This window comes from Trachypithecus francoisi, unplaced genomic scaffold (genome assembly GCF_009764315.1).
Source record: "Trachypithecus francoisi isolate TF-2019V2 unplaced genomic scaffold, Tfra_2.0 Lachesis_group15, whole genome shotgun sequence".
NCBI lineage: Eukaryota > Metazoa > Chordata > Mammalia > Primates > Cercopithecidae > Trachypithecus > Trachypithecus francoisi.
Genome location: NW_022681460.1, coordinates 66,070,146 through 66,089,540, shown reverse-complemented (window position 1 = coordinate 66,089,540; position 19,395 = coordinate 66,070,146). Strand labels below are relative to the sequence as shown.

At 43.0% G+C, this 19,395-nt stretch overlaps 1 protein-coding gene across 4 annotated transcripts in view; it reads left to right on the top strand.

Moving 5' to 3' along the window:
- The first annotated feature begins 1,971 nt into the window (after positions 1-1,971).
- GINM1 (glycoprotein integral membrane 1) overlaps positions 1,972-19,395 on the top strand; it is a 35,675-nt gene continuing 18,251 nt past the window's right edge. For all 4 annotated transcript variants that reach the window (XM_033235106.1, XM_033235103.1, XM_033235104.1 and 1 more), the window contains exons 1-6: positions 1,972-2,255; positions 8,949-9,008; positions 9,172-9,268; positions 15,507-15,658; positions 16,513-16,669; positions 17,603-17,733. In XM_033235106.1, the coding sequence (XP_033090997.1) occupies positions 2,136-2,255; positions 8,949-9,008; positions 9,172-9,268; positions 15,507-15,658; positions 16,513-16,669; positions 17,603-17,733 (717 nt within the window). In that variant the 5' untranslated portion in view covers positions 1,972-2,135. The remainder of the gene's footprint in view (positions 2,256-8,948; positions 9,009-9,171; positions 9,269-15,506; positions 15,659-16,512; positions 16,670-17,602; positions 17,734-19,395) is intronic.

The following is a 19,395-nucleotide window of genomic DNA, read 5'->3' as shown; positions in this document are numbered from 1 at the left end:
TTACTTTAAGGTTTGGCCACCCCTTTCCTGGAGCTCACATCTATCTGACCAGACAGACAAGCAAAAGAACAGTGGACAGTTAGACCATGGGAAAGGCTCAGTAAGAAAATAGCCTCAAATTTCCCTATTATCTTTTCATATATACGTACTTTGTAACCTTATATTACTAATTCAAATTATACACATCCACATGTCATGTTTTCTGACTTCCAGATTCCTTTTTTTTTTTTTTTTGAGACGGAGTCTTACTCCATGGTGCAAGCTAGAGTGCAATGGCGCGATCTTGGCTCACTGCAACCTCCGCCTCCCGGATTCAAGCGATTCTCCTGCCTCAGCCTCCCTAGCAGCTGGAATTACAGGTGCGTGCCATTATGCCTGGCTAACTTTTGTATTTTTAGTAAAGATGGGGTTTCACCAAGTTGGCCAGGCTGTTCTCGAACTCCTGACCTCAAGTGATCCACCCGCCTCGGCCTTCCAAAGTGTTGGGATTACAGGCATGAGCCACTACGCCCGGCTTCTAGATTCCTTTGTTTTTTTTTTTTTTAAATAGACTCAGGCGATCCTCCTGCCTGTGTTTGCTGCATAGCTGGGACTACAGGCACAAACCACCACGTCCATCTCCAAATTCATTTGTAATTCCAGCAGTAGGAAAAAAATGAAAAGGCCAAGTTTGCAGATGGAACCCAGAAGTGGGTGGGGCTTCGCTGTGAAATCTCTTGTAGCTTAGCAATGGCGTGGGGAATCTCAGAGTAAGCCCGGAGTTAGTTGAAAGGAGTCTTCAGCCAAAACTTTTATAACTTATTCTGGTGGGGGGAGGGGAAGCAGGCAAGTGGCAGGAGGGTGTTAAAAGGAGTAAAGGGGGCTCAAAGAGAGAAACAGATTCTTGTTTCCCTTTTCATGTAAAAAATTTTATTTCAAAGGAAGACTAAATATTTCTCTTATTCTGCCTGAATGGCCAAGTTTCCAAGTTTTTCTCAATCAACGTGCAATCCTGTTAATCTAAAATGCTTGAATTTCTTGCCACTCTCTGCTTTACAGGGTTCCGTAACTTTTTTTTTTTTTTTAATCTGAAAGGTGGAAGAAAAGTCTAACACTTTCACTTTAGAGTTAAGATACTGACCAAAAAGGCGCTGAGCGCCCAGGTGTGCTGGCTTCCAGCTGAGCGCTGTCCCCGCGCCGCCTCCAGGGGTCGGCGGAATGCTTAACGATAAACGTGGCGCATCCTCAACCTTGGCCCCACAATGAATCACCCAAGAAAATTTAAAAACCACCAGGGCCCGAGCCGCAGCCCAGGCTGGAAAGTGCGGTATTTAGGGAGACCCCAGTACTTTTTAAAGCTGCCCGGGAGAGTCCCACGTGCAGCCAAGGGTGGGAAATTACCCACTTAATAAAAATTTCCCCTCTAAATGCGATGTTTCTTTTCTTTTCTTTTTTTTTTTTTGAGCGGGTTCTCGCTCTGTCACCCAAGCTGGAGTACACTGGCCAGATCTCAGCTCACTGCAAGCTCCGCCTCCCGTGTTCACGGCATTCTCCTGCCTCAGCCTCCCGAGTAGCTGGGACTACAGGCGCCCGCCACCTCGCCCAGCTAGTTTTTTGTATTTTTTAGTAGAGACGGGGTTTCACCGTGTTAGCCAGGATGGTCTCGATCTCCTGACCTTGTGATCCGCCCACCTCGACCTCCCAAAGTGCTGGGATTACAGGCTTGAGCCACCGCGCCCGGCCGCGATGTTTCATTTTTAATGTATAACAGTTTTCTGAAATATTTCCATTGTTTTCATCGTATAGGTGCATGTACATGTGCACACCAAGACACATGCATGTGTGTATATACTAATTTTAAAAATAATGGCTACGAGAACATTTACATCGCTCAAGTTGGAGTCCTGTCCAATCCTGAGGGCGGGTCTAATAAGGGGCCGTACCTTCCAAGACTTCACTCCGCCCCTCGACGCCGCGCGGCGCTGCGCGTGCGCAAACGCCTTCCCCGGCCAGCCGGATCTCGGAGAGTCCCCGTGCCTTCCGCGGCCTCCCTGGAAGGGGACAGCCCGCCCCGCCCGCCGGAGCTCCGCCCCGCCCGCGGGCCGGCTCCGCCCTCACCTCCCGGCCACCGCTGCCCTCTGCCCCGGTTGTCCAAGATGGAGGGCGCTCCACCGGGGCCGCTCGCCCTCCGGCTGCTGCTCTTCGTGGCGCTCCCCGCCGCCGGGTGGCTGACGACGGGCGCCCCCGAGCCGCCACCGCTGTCCGGAGCCCCACAGGTAGGGCAGGGCGGACCCAGCTGGCCGCTTTACGACTCCGACCCTCCGGGAGGCCCGGGCAATCCACAATGACGCTTCCCACATCCCACTGGTGGGCAGGGGCGGGGGTCCGGGCTCCCGAAGGAGTTGTGGGGAGAAGCACCCCAGGAAATGGGGGCGGCGTGGGAGGCCGAGGTAAGAGGGAAAGGACCTACTGGGGTGAGTGAGCCTCGAGTCACCTCACACCGACTCTCCGGCGGCCCAAGCCGGCGCGCGACGTGACGGGGCTTTGCCGTCGAAGCGCGCGGTTGCCGGTGATCGCAGGCCTTCGTAATGGCGCCTTCCCGGGGTAGAGCCGGCGCTTGGGCAGGGAATGTTTGTGTGCTCGGGAAGTGTAGAAGTTGCCCTCTTCGCGCGTTTCCAGGCCACCTGTGCCTGCTCGGCCTGCGATCGCGAGGGCCCGCCGTCCTGAGGCTGCGGGGCTCCGCTGGGCTGAGGTGGGCAGAGGCAGAGACCCGGCCCTCGCGCGACGTAGTGTTTTTGTCGGATGTTGGAGGAGAAGTTCTCACGGCGGGGCGCGATCGGCGGCGTCCGCATCCGCTGGGAACTCGGCCCGTCCTCTGGGGGCGGGGCCCAGCAGTCCGGGTTGGCGAGTCCTGCAGGTGCTTCTGATGCCGGCTGAGGTGGGAGAATCGCATCCTAACATTAAAACGTGGCTGATGCTCACCATTTCTGCCGTAGAGTCGTGCCTACCTAGGCCAGTATCAGCCTTTTTTCAGTAGAATGGTAGGGAAAAGTTTGAATATTTTAAAGTGTAAGTTTTCTGAGAATGACAAGAAACTATGTTGGTACACCTTATCTTACTCGTCAAGACTTGAATACGAACACTCTAAATACAAAGGTGAAGGGCACGGTAAATGTCACTTTGACCAACAAGGTGAAACCCCGTCTCTACTAAAAATAGAAAAATTAGCCGGGCGTGGTGGCAGGTGCCTGTAGTCCCAGCTACTCGGGAGGCTGAGACGGGAAAATTGCTTGAACCCAGGAGGCAGAGGTTGCAGTGAGCCAAGATCGTGCCACTGCACTCCAGCCTGGGTGACGGAGCGAGACTCCGTCTCAAACAAAAAGCAAGTTTTAACGTTTTAGGATAATGACATTACCCCATGTGTGTACAAAAATGACGAGCATGTCTCAGTTCTGCAGGGCATTCCAAGAAGCCAGACATTGCCTGCCGTAAGAACTACATATATCTGAAATTATATGTGGATCACAGTTGCATCTGGTTAAACAATAGGAATGTGATGGACAGGCACCAAGGGACCAAATAAAAGTGAAATAGTTCTAAAAAGTTCTGGAAATATGGACATTATTTTCCTATTTTTCAAGTTTTAAAGATTCATAATTGACACCTATGTGTCAAGCGATGTTTAGGTCTATATAATCTGTGAAAAATACATTTTGACTGCAGGCTTAAAATACACTGCATTGTCAGCTGGCTCTTAGTGATTTTATTATTTCAGTTCTCCCTTCTTGGACCTTCATTTCACTTTTGGAAAGTCCAGATCTAAACTCGGAAATTCACATATTAAGCTTGGTGCAGTGGCTTATGCCTATAATCCCAGCTACTGGGGAAGCCAAAGCCAGAGGATCGCTTGAGACCAAGAGTTGGGTGTTGGCTGATAAGCCTGGTTAACATAGTAAGATCCTGTCTCAACAATAAGCAGTTTCACAGATTAAATGAATGCTGAACAACTAGAAAGAGAATTCCATTACCTGGACTGTGTTTGTGGGAAACTGAAGTCCCTTGATCTAAGTCTTCTCAACGTCTTGTTGTGAAACATTTCCAAATAGGAAAGAATTTCACAGTGGTCCCATATATTGTATAAGTGCTGTCCAGTAGAACTTTCTGCCTTGATGGTTATGTCTTTTCTCACCTTGTGAGTAGCCACTAGACTACTGTGGCCACTGAGCATTTGAAATGTGGCCAGTGCCAGTGAGGAACTGTTTTTAAATTTTTATTTAATTTTAATCAATTTAAATGTAAATAGTCACAAGTGATTAGTGTGTACCATATTGAACAGTGCAGAACCAGACTACCCTTAACATTACTAGCTTTATCACATCTGTCCATCCTCATATCCAGCCTGATATGAATTAAACTGGTTGAAGTCAGGAAAATTCTGCCTTCTTCCAATGACTCAGATTTATTGGATTATAAGCATTTTTCGGTTTTTATGTATGCAGTTGTCAGAAGTTGAGGTTATACAAGATTGCACGTAAGACTGACAAATGAAAGTTGGTTTTTTGTTTTTTTTGAAACAGAATCTCACTCTGCCTCGCCCAGGCTGGAGTGCAGTGGCGGAATCTCGGCTCACTGCAGCCTCTGCCTCCCAGGTTCAAGCAATTCTCGTATCTCAGCCTCCTGAGTAGTTGGTACCACCGGCATGTGCCACCACACCCGGCTAATTTTTGTATTTTTATTTTCATTTTTTATTTTTGAGACAGAGTCTCAGTCTGTCTCCCAGGCTGGAGTGCAATGGCGTGATCTGGGCCCACTGCAAGCTCTGCCTCCTGGGTTCAGGTTCACGTGATTCTCCTGCCTCAGCCTCCCGAGTAGCTGGGATTACAGGCTCCCGCCACTATGCCCAGCTAATTTTTTTATATTTTTAGTAGAGACGGGGTTTCACCATGTTGGCCAGGTTGGTCTCGAACTCCTGACCTCAAGTGATCTGCCCGCCTCTGCCTTCCAAAGTGCTGGGATTACAGGTGTGAGCCACTGTGCCCAGTCACTTTTTTATTTTTTTGAGATGAAGTCTTGCTCTGTCCCCAAGGCTGCAGTGCAGTGACATGATATCGCCTCACTGCAGCCTCTGCCTCCTGGGTTCCAGTGATTCTTCTGCCTCAGCCTCCCAGATAGCTGGGATTGCAGGCATGTGCCACTATGCCTGGCTAATATTTGTATTTTTAGTAGAGATGGGGTTTCACCATGTTTGCTAGGCTGGTCTCAAACTCCTGACCTCAGGTGATCCACCTGCCTCAGCTTCCCAAAGTGCTAGGATTACAGGCATGAGCCACCATGCCTGACCGAAAAATAAAAGTCTTTATAGTAAATTCTTCTAATATTAAAATAACTTGGTCACCAAAGAGAGGCATTCAGAGGACACTTACTTTCTTGTATGCATAACCATATATTTCACTCAGACGTATTTTAAACCACCTGTCTATTACCTTTATTCTTAGGAACCCACTTGTGTCCCCAGTGGGCATCCTATGAGTAAAGGAATTAGAAGAATTGAAGATGGTTAGGGAGAAACTTTTCAGTGTCCCCAAGTATTGGGGGAACCAGCCCCTGATATTTCAACATAGGTTCTTTTCTATTTTCCCTAAGTGTCGGCTGGTCTGAGGAATAAAGGGAAAGAGTACAAAAGAGAGAAATTTTAAAGCTGGGTGTCTGGGGGAGATATCACATGTCGGCAGGTTCCATAATGCCCCCTAAGCCGCAAACCCAGCAAGTTTTTATTATGGATTTCAAAAGAAGGGAGTGTACAAATAGGGTGTGGGTCACAGAGACCACATGCTTCACAAGGCAATAGAATATCACAAGGCAAATGGGGGCAGAGCGAGATCACAGGACCTGCACGAAATTAAAATTGCTATTGAAGTTTCATGTCCCACTGGGCACTCACTGTCACTGATAACATCTTATCAGGAGACAGGATTTGAGAGCAGACAACCAGTCTGACTAAAATTTACTAGGCAGATATTTCCTCATCCTAATAGGCCTGGGAGCGCTATGGGAGACCTGGGCTTATTTTGTACCTTATATACAAACATATAAGACAGACATTCCCAGAGCGGTCATTTTAGATACCTTCCCCTAGGACTGCATTCTCTTTCTCAGGGCTGTTCCTTGCTGAGAAAAAGAATTAAACAATGCTTTTCCTATTCGCTTTTGTAAGAAGAGAAATATGACTCTGTTCTACCTGGCTTCCAGGCAGTCAGACCTAATGGTTATCTCCCTTGTTCCCTGAACATTGCTGTTATCCTGTTCTTTTTTCAAGGTGCCCAGATTTCATATTGTTTAAACACACATGCTTTACGAACAATTTGTGCAGTTAACGCAATCATCACAGGGTCCTGAGGTGACATACATCCTCGGTTTACGAAGATGACAGGATTAAGAGATTAAAGACAGGCATAGGAAATCACAGGAGTATTGATTGGGGAAGTGATAAATGTCCATGAAATTTTCACAGTTTATGTTCAGAGATCGTAGTAAAGACAGGCGTAAGAAATTATAGAAGTATTAATTTGGGGAACTAATAAATGTCCATGAAATCTTCACAATTTATGTTCTTCTGTCACGGCTTCAGCAGGTCCCTCTGTTCAGGGTCCCTGACTTCCTGCAATACCCAAGCACTTTCTAAGTATATGCAACCCTGGCTCACAAGCCTGAACTTCCAGTTCAATCAGAAGTTCTCAAGAACAATAAATATGACCTGGCTCTGAACTGCTGGTCAGGAGGCAGTAAAATAATTCAAAAATACCAGAAAAGAATTTCGTTGAACTTGGTTCTCTGGAAAATATAGTGTGCTTGTGTCTGTTAATTGTCTTTTTCAAACTCTGTAATTTTACTAGGTAGGTGAGATATATATATATATAAAGTTCAGTAAGTTGCTAACAATATAGTGTATGTTCACTGCTAAAACGGCAGAAGCTATAAAATGGTTTCCTAGAACAACATTGGAGGCTTACTTCTGGGCTGTTAGAAGAATAGTAGTTTATAATGAATACATTCTCTAGTTTGCAGAGGAGATCCATATGACTTGAATTTGGACATAAAACAATATAGCTATCAATCTGATGGCTCATTGAATGTTGATTTGTTTTAGATGCACTATTGATTCTAACCCTCTAGATCAAGATGGTCCAGGAGAAAGCCGGCTAGTTCTGAGGAACTGCTAGTTGGAAAGCTTCCTAGGCTTCTAGTTGGGAAGTGAACCAAAGTCACCCTAAATATATGATATGGGTCTTGTGTGGTATGAATCCTGTTCCACAAGTTATTCCTGGAATCAGCTCAACCTCATGAAATTTCACCAGTCTTATTCTCTCATTTGTTGGAAATTATATATAAAGTATTGAGGATACTCAGGGCCAGCAGATGAACTTGTATATTCTTTTTGATGTTTATGAACAATTTTCTAAGTTAATACAACCTCAAAGAAAAAGTATTTGAGAGGAGTATTGTTTTTATTCTAGAATAACAATGTCTGTTTGTGAATAAAGTTAGGAAAAAATTTGATTTATGAATGACAGATTGTAGTTCCTGTGGTCAGTGGTAAATACTTCTTAAAATAGTGCTTGCTTCTCTATATAAAGCATGTCATCTTCAATATTTGGGTATACTGCTTTTGATCATACCTTGAGAGGCAGTAAAATTGGAGCACTACAGATACTTGTATAAGAAGCACACTCAAGAAAGGGTCAGTGCAACTTTGGTCAGGTGTGGTGGCTGATGCCTGTCATCCCATCACTTTGGGAGGCCGAGGTGGGTGAATCACGAGGTCAGGAGTTCGCGACCAGCCTGACCAACATGGTGAAACCCCATCTCTGCTAAAAATAAAAAAATTAGCCAGGCATGGTGATGCACACCTGTAATCCCAGATACTCGGATGGCTGAGGCAGGAGAATCGCTTGAACCCAGGAGGCGGAGATTGCAGTGAGCTGAGATCACTACTGCACTCTAGCCTGGGCAACAGAGCAAGACTCCATCTCAAAAAAAAAAAAAAGTCAGTGCAATTTTGTTTATAAAAGCAAAAAAGTCGGAAACAACTCAGATGTCCATGGGTAGTAGAGTAAGTAAATTGGTAGTCAGAAATGGACTACTGTGATTATGTGCATCAACAGTATCAGCTAAAGTTAGGGAAGAATACATATACTGTTATCCCACTTACTTAAAACTCAGAAACAGATAAAGCTAAGCAACATATTGTTTAGAGAGAGGCACACAGGTAGTAAAACTATAAAGAAAAGCAAGAAATGATTCAAATGGAATTGGGTGTAGGATTCCTTCTGGGGGGATAGAGGGCAATTATGCAGAGCCTGCCAAGGCAGGGGTAATATTTTATATTTTATCCTAGGTGGTACTTACAGGAGTGCTTATCTTTTAAACTCTACATTTGCGTATTATATATTCATGTGATACTTTTCACAAGTAAATAGAAAAAACATATATTATAAAAAATTAGACCTGGCGTGGTGACTCACGTGTGTAATCCCAGCACTTTGGGAGGCCGAGGTAGGCGGATCACGAGATCAGGAGTTCAAGACCATCCTGGCCAACATGGTGAAACCCCATCTCTACTAAAAATATAAAAATTAGTTGGGTGTGGTGGTGCATGCCTGTAATCCCAGCTACTCGGGAGGCTGAGGCGAAGATTGCAGTGAGCTGAGATCGTGGTACTGCACTCCAACCTGGCGACAAAGTGAGACTCTCTAAAAAAAAAAAAAAAAAAAAAAAAGAAATTATAAAAAATTGGAATTGTAAATAAGGGTGGAAAAATGGCTATAAAATGGAAAAGATGGTCTTTTAAACTCACTTAATGCTGTTAAGTGATTGTACAATAGATATAATTGAAGGGAAAAGAGAAAGCCATGTTATTCTCAATCTGTGAGATGTAGACCTATCCAATTTACACAATACTTGTTTTACAGGACGGCATCAGAATTAATGTAACTACACTGAAAGATGATGGGGACATATCTAAACAGCAGGTTTGTCTCCTTTTCTGGTTTTAATATATAATTTAGCTAAGTGTTATGCAGCTTATTTGATTTTTTTAACCTGCATATCTAATTTAGTTAATCTTTTTTGACATGAAGAGTTTGCTATTATTTATAAATATTGGAATTAATGTATATGCTGCTTTATTTTAAGGTTGTTCTTAACATAACCTATGAGAGTGGACAGGTGTATGTAAATGACTTACCTATAAATAGTGGTGTAACCCGAATAAGCTGTCAGACTTTAATAGGTGAGTACTACTAAATTATTTCCATAATTGCTCTGTTTTTTTGTTTGTTTTTGTCATTGTTATTGTTTGTTTTTTGAGACAGTCTTGCTCTGTCATCCAGGCTGGAGTGTATTGGTGCGATCTCAGCTCACTGCAACCCCCACCTCCTAGGTTCAAATGATTCTCATGCCTCAGCCTCCAGAGTAGCTGGGACTGCAGGCATGTGCCACCATACTCAGCTAATTTTTGTAATTTTAGTAGAGACAGGGTTTTGCCTTGTTGGCCAGGCTGGTCTTGAACTCCTACCCTCAAACCATCTACCCTCCTCTGCCTCTCAAAGTGCTGGGATTACAGATGTGAGCCACTGTGCCTGGCCTGTTCTGTTTTTAATAATACTAAATTAGCAAAACAATTTTTGGATGTTATATATTTCCATTTTAAAGTAAAAATAGACTGGGCGCGGTGGCTCATGCCTGTAATCCCAACAATTTGGGAGGCCGAGGTGGGCAGATCATGAGAGGTCAGGAGTTTGAGACTAAACTGGTCAACATGGTGAAACCCCGTCTCTACTAAAAATGTGGTGTGTGCGCTTGTAATCCCAGCTACTCGGGAGGCTGAAGCAGGAAAATCATTTGAATCCAGGAGGTGGAGGCTTCAGTGAGCTGAGATCACACCACTGCACTCCAGCCTGAGTGACAGAGTGAGCCTCTGTCACAAAAAAAATAAAAATAAAGTAAAAATATACATCATTGAAGCAAGAGGATCACTTGATCCCAGGAGTTTGAGGCTGCAGTGAGCTATCATCATGCCACTGCACTCCAGCATGGGTGACCGAGCAAGACCCCATCTCTAAAACACACACACACACACACACACTATCAGAATGTACAATCACACGAATGTGTTTAAAACTCTATTCTTATTTTATATTGGCTGCTTCTGGTATATTCACTATTTTCCATAAGATCAGCATTGATGGAACTGCATTTCTGGTAAGTTGATATTGATGTAAGAATGTGCATAGAGGTGGGGCATGGTGGCTCTAGCACTTTGGGAGGCTGAGGTGGATGAACTGCCTGAGCCCAGAGTTGGAGACCAGCCCGGGCAACATGGTAAAACCTTGTCTCTGCAAAAAATGCAAAAATTAGCTGGGTGTGGTGGTGTGTGCCTGTAGTCCCAGCTACTCCTGAGAGGTGGGAGGATCGCCATTGCACTCCAGCCTGGGCAACAGAGTGAGACCCTGGCTCAAAAAAAAAAAGTGCATAAGGGTAGTAAATCAGCTAGCAGAAGCCAAGAAAATGAATTATCTGATTATCTAGTTTTCAGTTTACTCTACCCTTATGTCAGTAGAACATTTTCTTTTTAACCTATAAAAATTTTGAGTTGTTTAAAGGTAAGCAGATACGTTGCATTGGAATATGCCATATTATTTGGATGAAATAGCAAATACAAAGAATATACATAGGATTGTTTTTTGTTTTTTTTTTTTTGAGATGGAGTTTTTGCTCTTGTTGCCCAGGCTGGAGTACAGTGGCACGATCTTGGCTCCCTGCAACCTCCTCCTCCCGGGTTCAAGTGATTCTCCTGCCTCAGCCTCCCGAGTAGCTGGGATTATAGGTGCCCACCACCATGTCTGGCTAATTTTTGTATTTTTAGTAGAGATGGGGTTTCGCCATGTTGGTCAAGACTGGTCTCCAACTCCTGACCTCAGGTGATCCACCCACCTCAACCTCCCAAAGTGCTGGGATTACAGGCATGAGCAAGCGCGCCCGGCCCATTTGTTGTTTCTGTCAGTCTGTCTTTTAGTTGGGATTTTAACTTATTTACATTAATAAAATTACTGATACATTTGGATCTAAATCTTCCTTCTTAACTGTTTCCTCTTTGTGCCAACTGTTCTGTGTTTCTTTTTCTTCCCCCTTTGCCTTCATCTAGGTTAATTATTTTTGGTATCATAGTTCCCTTCTGTCTTGGTTTTACATAATTTTACTGTTCTTTTAGTGGTTACCCTTGCTATCAATAAATTAGTACTTTTGGCTGGGCATGGTTGCTCATTGCTGTATTCCCAGCCCTTTGAGAGGCCAGAGCTGGAGGATCACTTCCGCCTGGGAGTTCGAGACCAGCCTGGGCAACATAGGGAAACCTATGAGCCCGGTGTGGTGGTGTAGGCTTGTTTTCCCAGCTACTTAGGAGGTTGAGGCGAAAGGATCCCTTGAGCTCAGGAAATAGAGGCTGTAGTGAGCTGTGATTGTACCACTGTTGTCCATCCTGGGTGGCAAAGTGAGAGCCTGTCTCAAAAAATGAATTTAAAAAATGAAAATAAATAAATTTATATTTTTATCACTTCCCAAACAATGCAAGAACCTTAGAACACTTAAATTCCATTTATTCCTTTTTGCCTTTGGGTTATTATATATTTTAACTCTTTGTGTTCTTAAACCCCATGTGACATAATTGTTATTGTTTTATGCAGTCCAGTATTCATGTTAATCATGGTTACCTTTTTCATTGCTCTTTATTCCTATCTGTGCTCCCCTCTATATCATTTGGTTGGAATTTCAAGTTCTAAAATTATTTCTTCTATCCCTGTTTCTCTGTACATTCTGCAACTCCTCCCTTACCCTCACACACATGCATTGTGCCCTCGTTGTCATTTTCCTTCGGCCTAAATAATTCCCTTTAGTATTTCTTTCAGTACAGGTTTGTTAGCAGTGAATGGTCTGAGGTTTCATTTGTCTGAAAATATCTCTTTGCCTTCATTTTAGAAGGCTGTTTTTGCTGGCTGTAGAAGCATAGCTTAGCATTTTTGTTTTAACACTTAAAACACTTTATTTTCTCCCCTGCTGAGTGAGACTGCCAGACACTTTGTCAAGCTTTTTTGCCTCCTAGTCATTGCTTTCTACTCAGCTTTTCAACCTCTCTACCTGTTCTGCTTGGGAGTTGGCAAATGCCTTCGGGGGAAGAAGTCACATAGGATATTGTGCTCACCTCAGGGAGCTCTTTTCTTGGCCCTTCAAGTGCTGGCCGTCTTTAGCTTCTGATGCCTCTAGACAGATACAGGTTTTGTGTGTATATGTGGGTGTGTATTTTTTACATCTTCTAGCGGTTCTTTGCAAGTGGTTCATTGCAAGAAGGTTGGTGTACTACAAGCTGATCTATGGTAGCTAAGAAAGTAAGTGCTAGTACTATTGAAATAATAATTCTTTTGTTGTTGTATTCACTGGAAACAGGATGTGGAATGCAGCCTCTCTCCTCTCTTACGGCCATATTTTAGTCATCCCAGTCATTGCACTGAGTTTGTTTCTATGATAACTGAAGTAAATGCTCATCTTACCCAGTGACAACAGGAATCTTCAAAACATTAGATGCAGCAGCAACAACAAATCTTTAATTCTTTAAAGAAACTTTTTCTTTAGTTGGTGTATTTGTTATTTATTGCTGCATAACAGTTTAACCCAGAAATCAGTGGCCTAAGACAATATTTATTATTTCATAGTTTCTGTAGGTCGAGAATCTGAGCTTGGCTTAGCAGGGTCCTATGGTTCTCAAAAGGCTGCCATCACGTCAGGGCTCATCTGGGAAAAATCTGCTTCCCAGCTCCTTCATGTGGTTGTTGGCAGGAGTCAGTTCCTTCTGAACTCTTGAACAGAGGCCTCAGTTCCTCACCAGATGTTGGTCGAAGGCCTTCCTCAGTTCGTTGTCACATGAAACTCCCCATAGAGCATCTCACAACGTGGCAAATTAGCTTCATCATTGAGAGGACAAGAGAGACTGCCAGTAAGAAAAAGAGTTCTAGCAAGACAGAAGTCACAGTCTTTAATAATCTAATTGTGGCAGTAACATTCCATCACTTGTGCTACGCTCTGTTTGTTAGAAACAAGTCACTAGGCTGTGTGTAATGGCTCGTGCCTGTAATCCCAGCTATTCGGGAGGCTAAGGCTGTAGGATCACTTGAGGCCAGGAGTTCAAGACCAGCCTAGGCAAGATAGCAAGGTTGTCTCTTTCAAAAGAACAAAAAAAAAAAAAAAAGAAAAAAAAAGACTGTCTCATTCATGCATAGATAGAGAGGTAACTGACTGACTAGTCACTAGGTCCAGCCCACTTGAGGAAGGAATTGCAGAAATGTCTGACTCCTTAGAGGCAAGGGTCATTGAGAGGCATTTTTGAAAGCTGCCCTACCACAGTAAGGAAGTCAGAATATCAAGGGCTTTGTTGTTTTTTATTTAATTTTACTCTGTATTAGAGGTACTGTATGAGACTCTTCTCACATTGCTATAAAGAAATACCTGAGACTGGGTAATTTATAAAGAAAAGAGGTTTAATTGGCTCATGGTTCTACAGGCTGTACAGGAAGCATGGCCGCAGAATCTGCTCAGCTTCTAAGGAGGCCTCAGGAAGCTTTTACTCATGGTGGAAGGCAAAGGGGGAGCCAGTGTCTCACGTGGCAGAGCAGGAGCAAGAGAGAGTGAGAGTGGCAGGGGGGTGCTGTAACCCCAAGCCATGAGGGATCTGCCCCCATGGCCCAAACACCTCCCGCCAGGCCCCACCTCCAACATTGGGAATTACATCTCGACATGAGATTTGTGGGAAACATCCAAACTATATCAGGCACCAAATTTGCAGGCTGAAGAATTGCCACTTGGGTGTATTTATATGACTGCATTTTCTCACCCATTGAGTCTCCTGTACCCTGGTCTTTGGGCTTACGGACATGGTGACACAGCATCTGCTGTTTTACGAGGCAGACCCACAGGTGTAATGGTCAGCTGAAACGTGGGGATGGACCATGAGAGAGGGGGTACCTTTGGCAGTGGTGCCTTTCAAAGGGCATGAAGGATTAGGCAGGCACACTAGAGAGAGGAGCAGCGAGGGGCCACATGAGGAGCCTGAGGAGGACCAGTTAGAGGACTGGGAACCTCACAGAAGTGCCACTAAAGGTGCATGAGCAGAAGGCTGTGGACTGAAAACCACGTCACAGTGAGATGAGCCTGGCACTGTTGTCTGAATGGTTTGGAGGGGGGACTAAAGCAGGGGAGAACAGGTAGGTACATCTTATAATAGTAAGTAGTTAATGAACTAGGTATTGAGATATTCCAGACAAAGGAAGTAGCCCTATAGAAGCACAGAATCAGATTAAACAGCTGGGTGTGCATTCAGATTGTACATCTGGGTTCCTGTTTGGCAAATAATCTTCAGATTATTTGAGGGATAGAAACAAAATGCTCCATCTGTGGCAGGTGCATTGGTGTATGTTGCTTTATCTTTTTCGATAGAACTTCTACCTTAATAGAGTAACCATTGGCTCTATAAACCAGTTGCAGGTACTACACCCCATTTCTACTGGAGCAGGAATAGGGGTTTCCTAGCTAGAGAAGAACATGGACAATAGCTAGTCCTACCCCATTATCCATTACCAGAGAAAAATGACAGACCTCCCCGACTCTCTTTCCCCATACCTGCTTTCTCTAATAGTAATGAGTCACTTATAGGGGAAAGGATTGAGAAAAGAACTTAATGTTCTTACTGCTTGGGCATCTTTTCTCACAGGATTTTGTGGATACATGAATGGATGAATATATGTGCTTATTGTGTTAAAACATGGGATTGACTGTATCTTCTGGCTGGCTTTATAGTTATGCCTTGTTGGTTCCTCATTGCCAACTTGTGTAAAAGAATAGGAAAGATGGGCCGGGCACGGTGGTTCACGCCTATAATCCCAGCACTTTGGGAGGCCAAGGTGGGTGAATCACTTGAGGTCAGGAGTTAGCAAGACCAGTCTGGCCAATATGGTGAAACTCCATCTGCTAAAAATACAAAACATCAGCTGGGCATGGTGGTGCAAGCCTGTGATACCAGCTACTCGGGAGGCTGAGGCAGGAGAATCCCTTGAACCCAGGAGGCAAAGGTTGCAGTAAGCCGAGATGGCGCCACTGCACTCCAGCCTGGGCGACAGGGCAAGACTGCATCTCAAAAAAAAAAAAAAAAGAATAGGAAAGATGTTGCTAGTGTGGTATTTCATACAAAGTCTAAAGATCAACATATTTTGCCCTTTCAAATGAGTGTAAGCAGTCATAAAGATTTGTCAGATTGTCTTTGTTTTTAATAAATCTGAAACAGCATTGAGATCAGGGATGAAGAAAGCCAAAGAAATTGGTTTACAACTGTCTTGTTCCATGTAAATGTCATCTAAATAATCAAACTCAGTAACAAATTTGGTGGTAATTTTTGTTCAAAGCTGTCACTACTTTTTTTTTTATAGTGAAGAATGAAAATCTTGAAAATTTGGAGGAGAAAGAATATTTTGGAATTGTCAGTGTAAGGATTTTAGTTCATGAGTGGCCTATGACATCTGGTTCCAGTTTGCAGCTAATTGTCATTCAAGAAGAGGTAGTAGAGATTGATGGAAAACAAGTAAGATAGTATGTTTATTAATTGGGAATTAAATTATAAAGATTTAGATTTCTGCTAGGTATTATGCATGTGTTCAGTTATTTTGTTTCTGACTTGATAAGGAAGGTGCCTAATGTTGCCTATATCCAATTATTTACAATTTTTGTATATTTATTTTAGCATTTGTAATGTATTTTTAAAATTTCCCATATTCACACATGTTTATATCACTTTAAAATGTATGGACATTATTAAATAGAAAGTAAGCAAAGAGATTCAATTTGGCTCATAGTTCTGCTACCATTTCCTCTATGGTAAATGAAGTCTCTGTGTGTAAATGAAGTAGAATCTAGATTTAAGCTTATAATAGTAAGTGTTAAAGCAGACAGGAATATTATTAAAGTTGCAAGTTAAGTGCCCCAAAGTGGGAGTATGGGGAAATAAAGAGTAATTGTCGGCTGGGCACAGTGGCTCACGCCTGTAATCCCAGCACTTTGGGAGGCCAAGGCAGGTGAATCACCTGAGGTCGGGAGTTCGAGACCAGCCTGACCAACATGGAGAAACCCCGTCTCTACTAAAAATACAAAGTTAGCCAGGCGTGGTGGTGCATGCCTGTAATCCTAGCTACTCGGGAGGCTGAGGCAGGCGAATCGCTTGAACCCAGAAGGCGAAGGTTGCTGTGAGCTGAGATCGCACCATTGCACTCCAGCCTGGGCACACCAAGCGCGAAACTCCGTCTCAAAAAAAAAAAAGAATAATTATCTGAATAGGACACATGTTTTAGTTATATAAATCTGGGAGGAAAATTTGCTTTTAAATTTTTATGGGGCTGTGCCACTATTTAAAATAAAGAATAATTATATTTTCTTTCACAGGTTCAACAAAAGGATGTCACTGAAATTGATATTTTAGTTAAGAACCGGGGAATACTCCGACATTCAAATTATACCCTCCCTTTGGAAGAAAGCATGCTCTACTCTATTTCTCGAGACAGTGACATTTTATTTACCCTTCCTAACCTCTCCAAAAAAGGTAACTTAAAAGACCATTATTTAAAGTATTAAGGAGATTGTTTATTTAGTTGGTAGCTTTATATATACTCTTGAACTTTGTTATTTTTTACACTATTTGCAAAAGTTGCTATTGATCTTTAATTAATAGTTAATATGTTTGGAAATGAGCTTCTTTAAAAAATGCTTTATAACATGTTGCTTCATATGTCCATTTAAGAATTTTAGGACTCTATTTTGAGCCTTAGTAGAATGTGATCAGTGCTGTTTGCATAGTGACATTTTTCAGTAATTATTCACTCTTACTCTGGGTACTGATCACAAAATATGTAATAAGACTATAGTAAAGGTTCGTTCAGATGAAGAACTATTCCTTTTTTCACAGAAACATAGAACTTATAAAATTTTGGCTTTCTATGTGAGAGAATCATAACTGCTTTAGCTCCTTTTACGTGTCTTTGTTTATAGCTCTCTTCTGGCATTTAAATCAGTGAACATTCGGATATGTTAATTTTTTTTTTTTTCTTTTTTTTTTGAGACGGAGTCTCGCGCTGTCGCCCAGGCTGGAGTGCAGTGGCCGGATCTCGGCTCACTGCAAGCTCCGCGTCCCGGGTTCACACCATTCTCCTGCCTCAGTCTCCCGAGTAGCTGGGACTACAGGCACCCGCCACCTCGCCCAGCTAGTTTTTTTGTATTTTTTAGTAGAGATGGGGTTTCACCGTGTTAGCCAGGATGGCCTTGATCTTCTGACCTCGTGATCCACCCATCTCGGCCTCCCAAAGTGCTGGGATTACATTACAGGCTTGAGCCACCGCACCCGGCCTGGATATGTTAATTTTTTCTCCCATGGTAAAATATGTGTTCTCACTATCCTAAATGCTATTAGTTTAGTAATCTTAGGTCTAGTAGGATAAGACAACAGCATTTTGCTAATGTTGCTCTTTCTCCTGGGTAGAAACCGTTAGTTCACTGCAGACCACCAGCCAGTATCTTATCAGGAATGTAGAGACCACTGTAGATGAAGATGTTTTACCTGGCAAGTTACCTGAAACTCCTCTCAGAGCAGAGCCTCCATCTTCATATAAGGTAAATCAAGTATTTGATGTTGTATTTATTTGGTGTTATCATAAGCATTCATGGTTATGATGAAGAAGATTGATCTAGCATTTAAAATGGAGTGGAAATTATGATGATGGAACCATGGAATATTGGTGATAAGGGACTCATCTTGGTCTTAATGTGATATTTTTAGGTATTCCTATTTTCCTCTTCAAGCTTTGTTTAATAATATTGTAGTCAGATCATGATTATCAAGGTGCTGGATTTCATGTGGTTGGAATGATCAATTCCACAGTTCTTTCTCATATCCAGATTTCTGTGTTTATTCTGCACCTGCTACCTTGCATACACACATGTGCATTGTGCCCTCAGGATCTTGCCCAGTGATTCAGCTCAGGTGGTTGAGAATGTACTTCCTGGAGTCAGCCTGCCCAGGCTTGAAACCTGGTTCTGCCGCTGACTAGTTGTGTGAGTTGAACAAATTTTTTTTTTTCTTTGAGATGGAGTCTCGCTCTGTCACTTAGGCTGGAGTGCAGTGGTGTGATCTCAGCTTAATCTTCCACCTCCTGGGTTCAAGTGATTCTCCTGCCTCAGCCTCCCAAGTAGCTGGGATTACAGGCGCGTGCCACCATGCCTGGCTAATTTTTGTATTTTTAGTAGAGACAGAGTTTCACCATGTTGGCCAGGCTGGTCTCAAACTCCTGACCTCAAGTGATCCACCCACCTTGGCCTCCCAAAGTGCTGCGATTATAGGCGTGAGCCGCCGTGCCGTCCTTGAACAAATGCTTAATCTCTCTAACCTCAGTTTCTTTATCTGTGCAGTGGGGCACCCACTTAATCTGAATAGTAGTGTAAAGTAATATCTCATGAAGTTGTTATAAGGATTAAATAAGTTGGGTACTACATATAAATATGCATTGGCACCTACTAATTTCTCGAATGTTACCTGTGACATTTATACTGCTTACTAGGAATATATTCATGGGTTCAGAGAGCATCCTGATATCTCTCTGTGTATTAAGTAGGCCCCTACCCAAAATTCATTTTAAATGAGCAGGGTCTATGGTTGGTCTTAAAGGAGTAGTAGTTCTCACTGAAGGTCAGGATTGCATATTTGGGGTCACTTTAGCAGTGTGGACTGTAGCACCTTTACCCGGTGTCTACCTAACCTCCCTTGGCAGGTCAGGCCCAGAGCAGACTGTCTTCATAGCCCATGCCATGAGTGCCCATCTTAGGTTCTTCTCTCACTCTTAAAGTATAGAAACATATTTTGTACACAGTGAACTTCCCATCTGTTCTAAAAGCTATTAATATGTTTGTCTTTCTCTTCCTTCTCTTGTGCTCTGGGTACTGGAAACAGATAGTTGACTCTGCTCCATTTCGTTTATAATGGACTAGCCTAACGAATCTCTTGTCAATTAGCAATTATTTTCATTTGATTTGTAGTTAGAAAATAATATAAATAATTTTGCAGGCTATTAACATTTCTGTGCTTGTATTGTTAGAACATAATTTTTAAAATTGTAAGTAACTTTATTGAGGTACATTCTAAAATAAAATGCACCATTTAAAATATACAATTAGTTTTGACAAATGTAGTCACCCATGTAACTACCAGCACAATCAAAATATAGAATATTTTCATCATCCCAAAGCTAAAACATTAAAAAATTTAAAGTTTATTCTTAG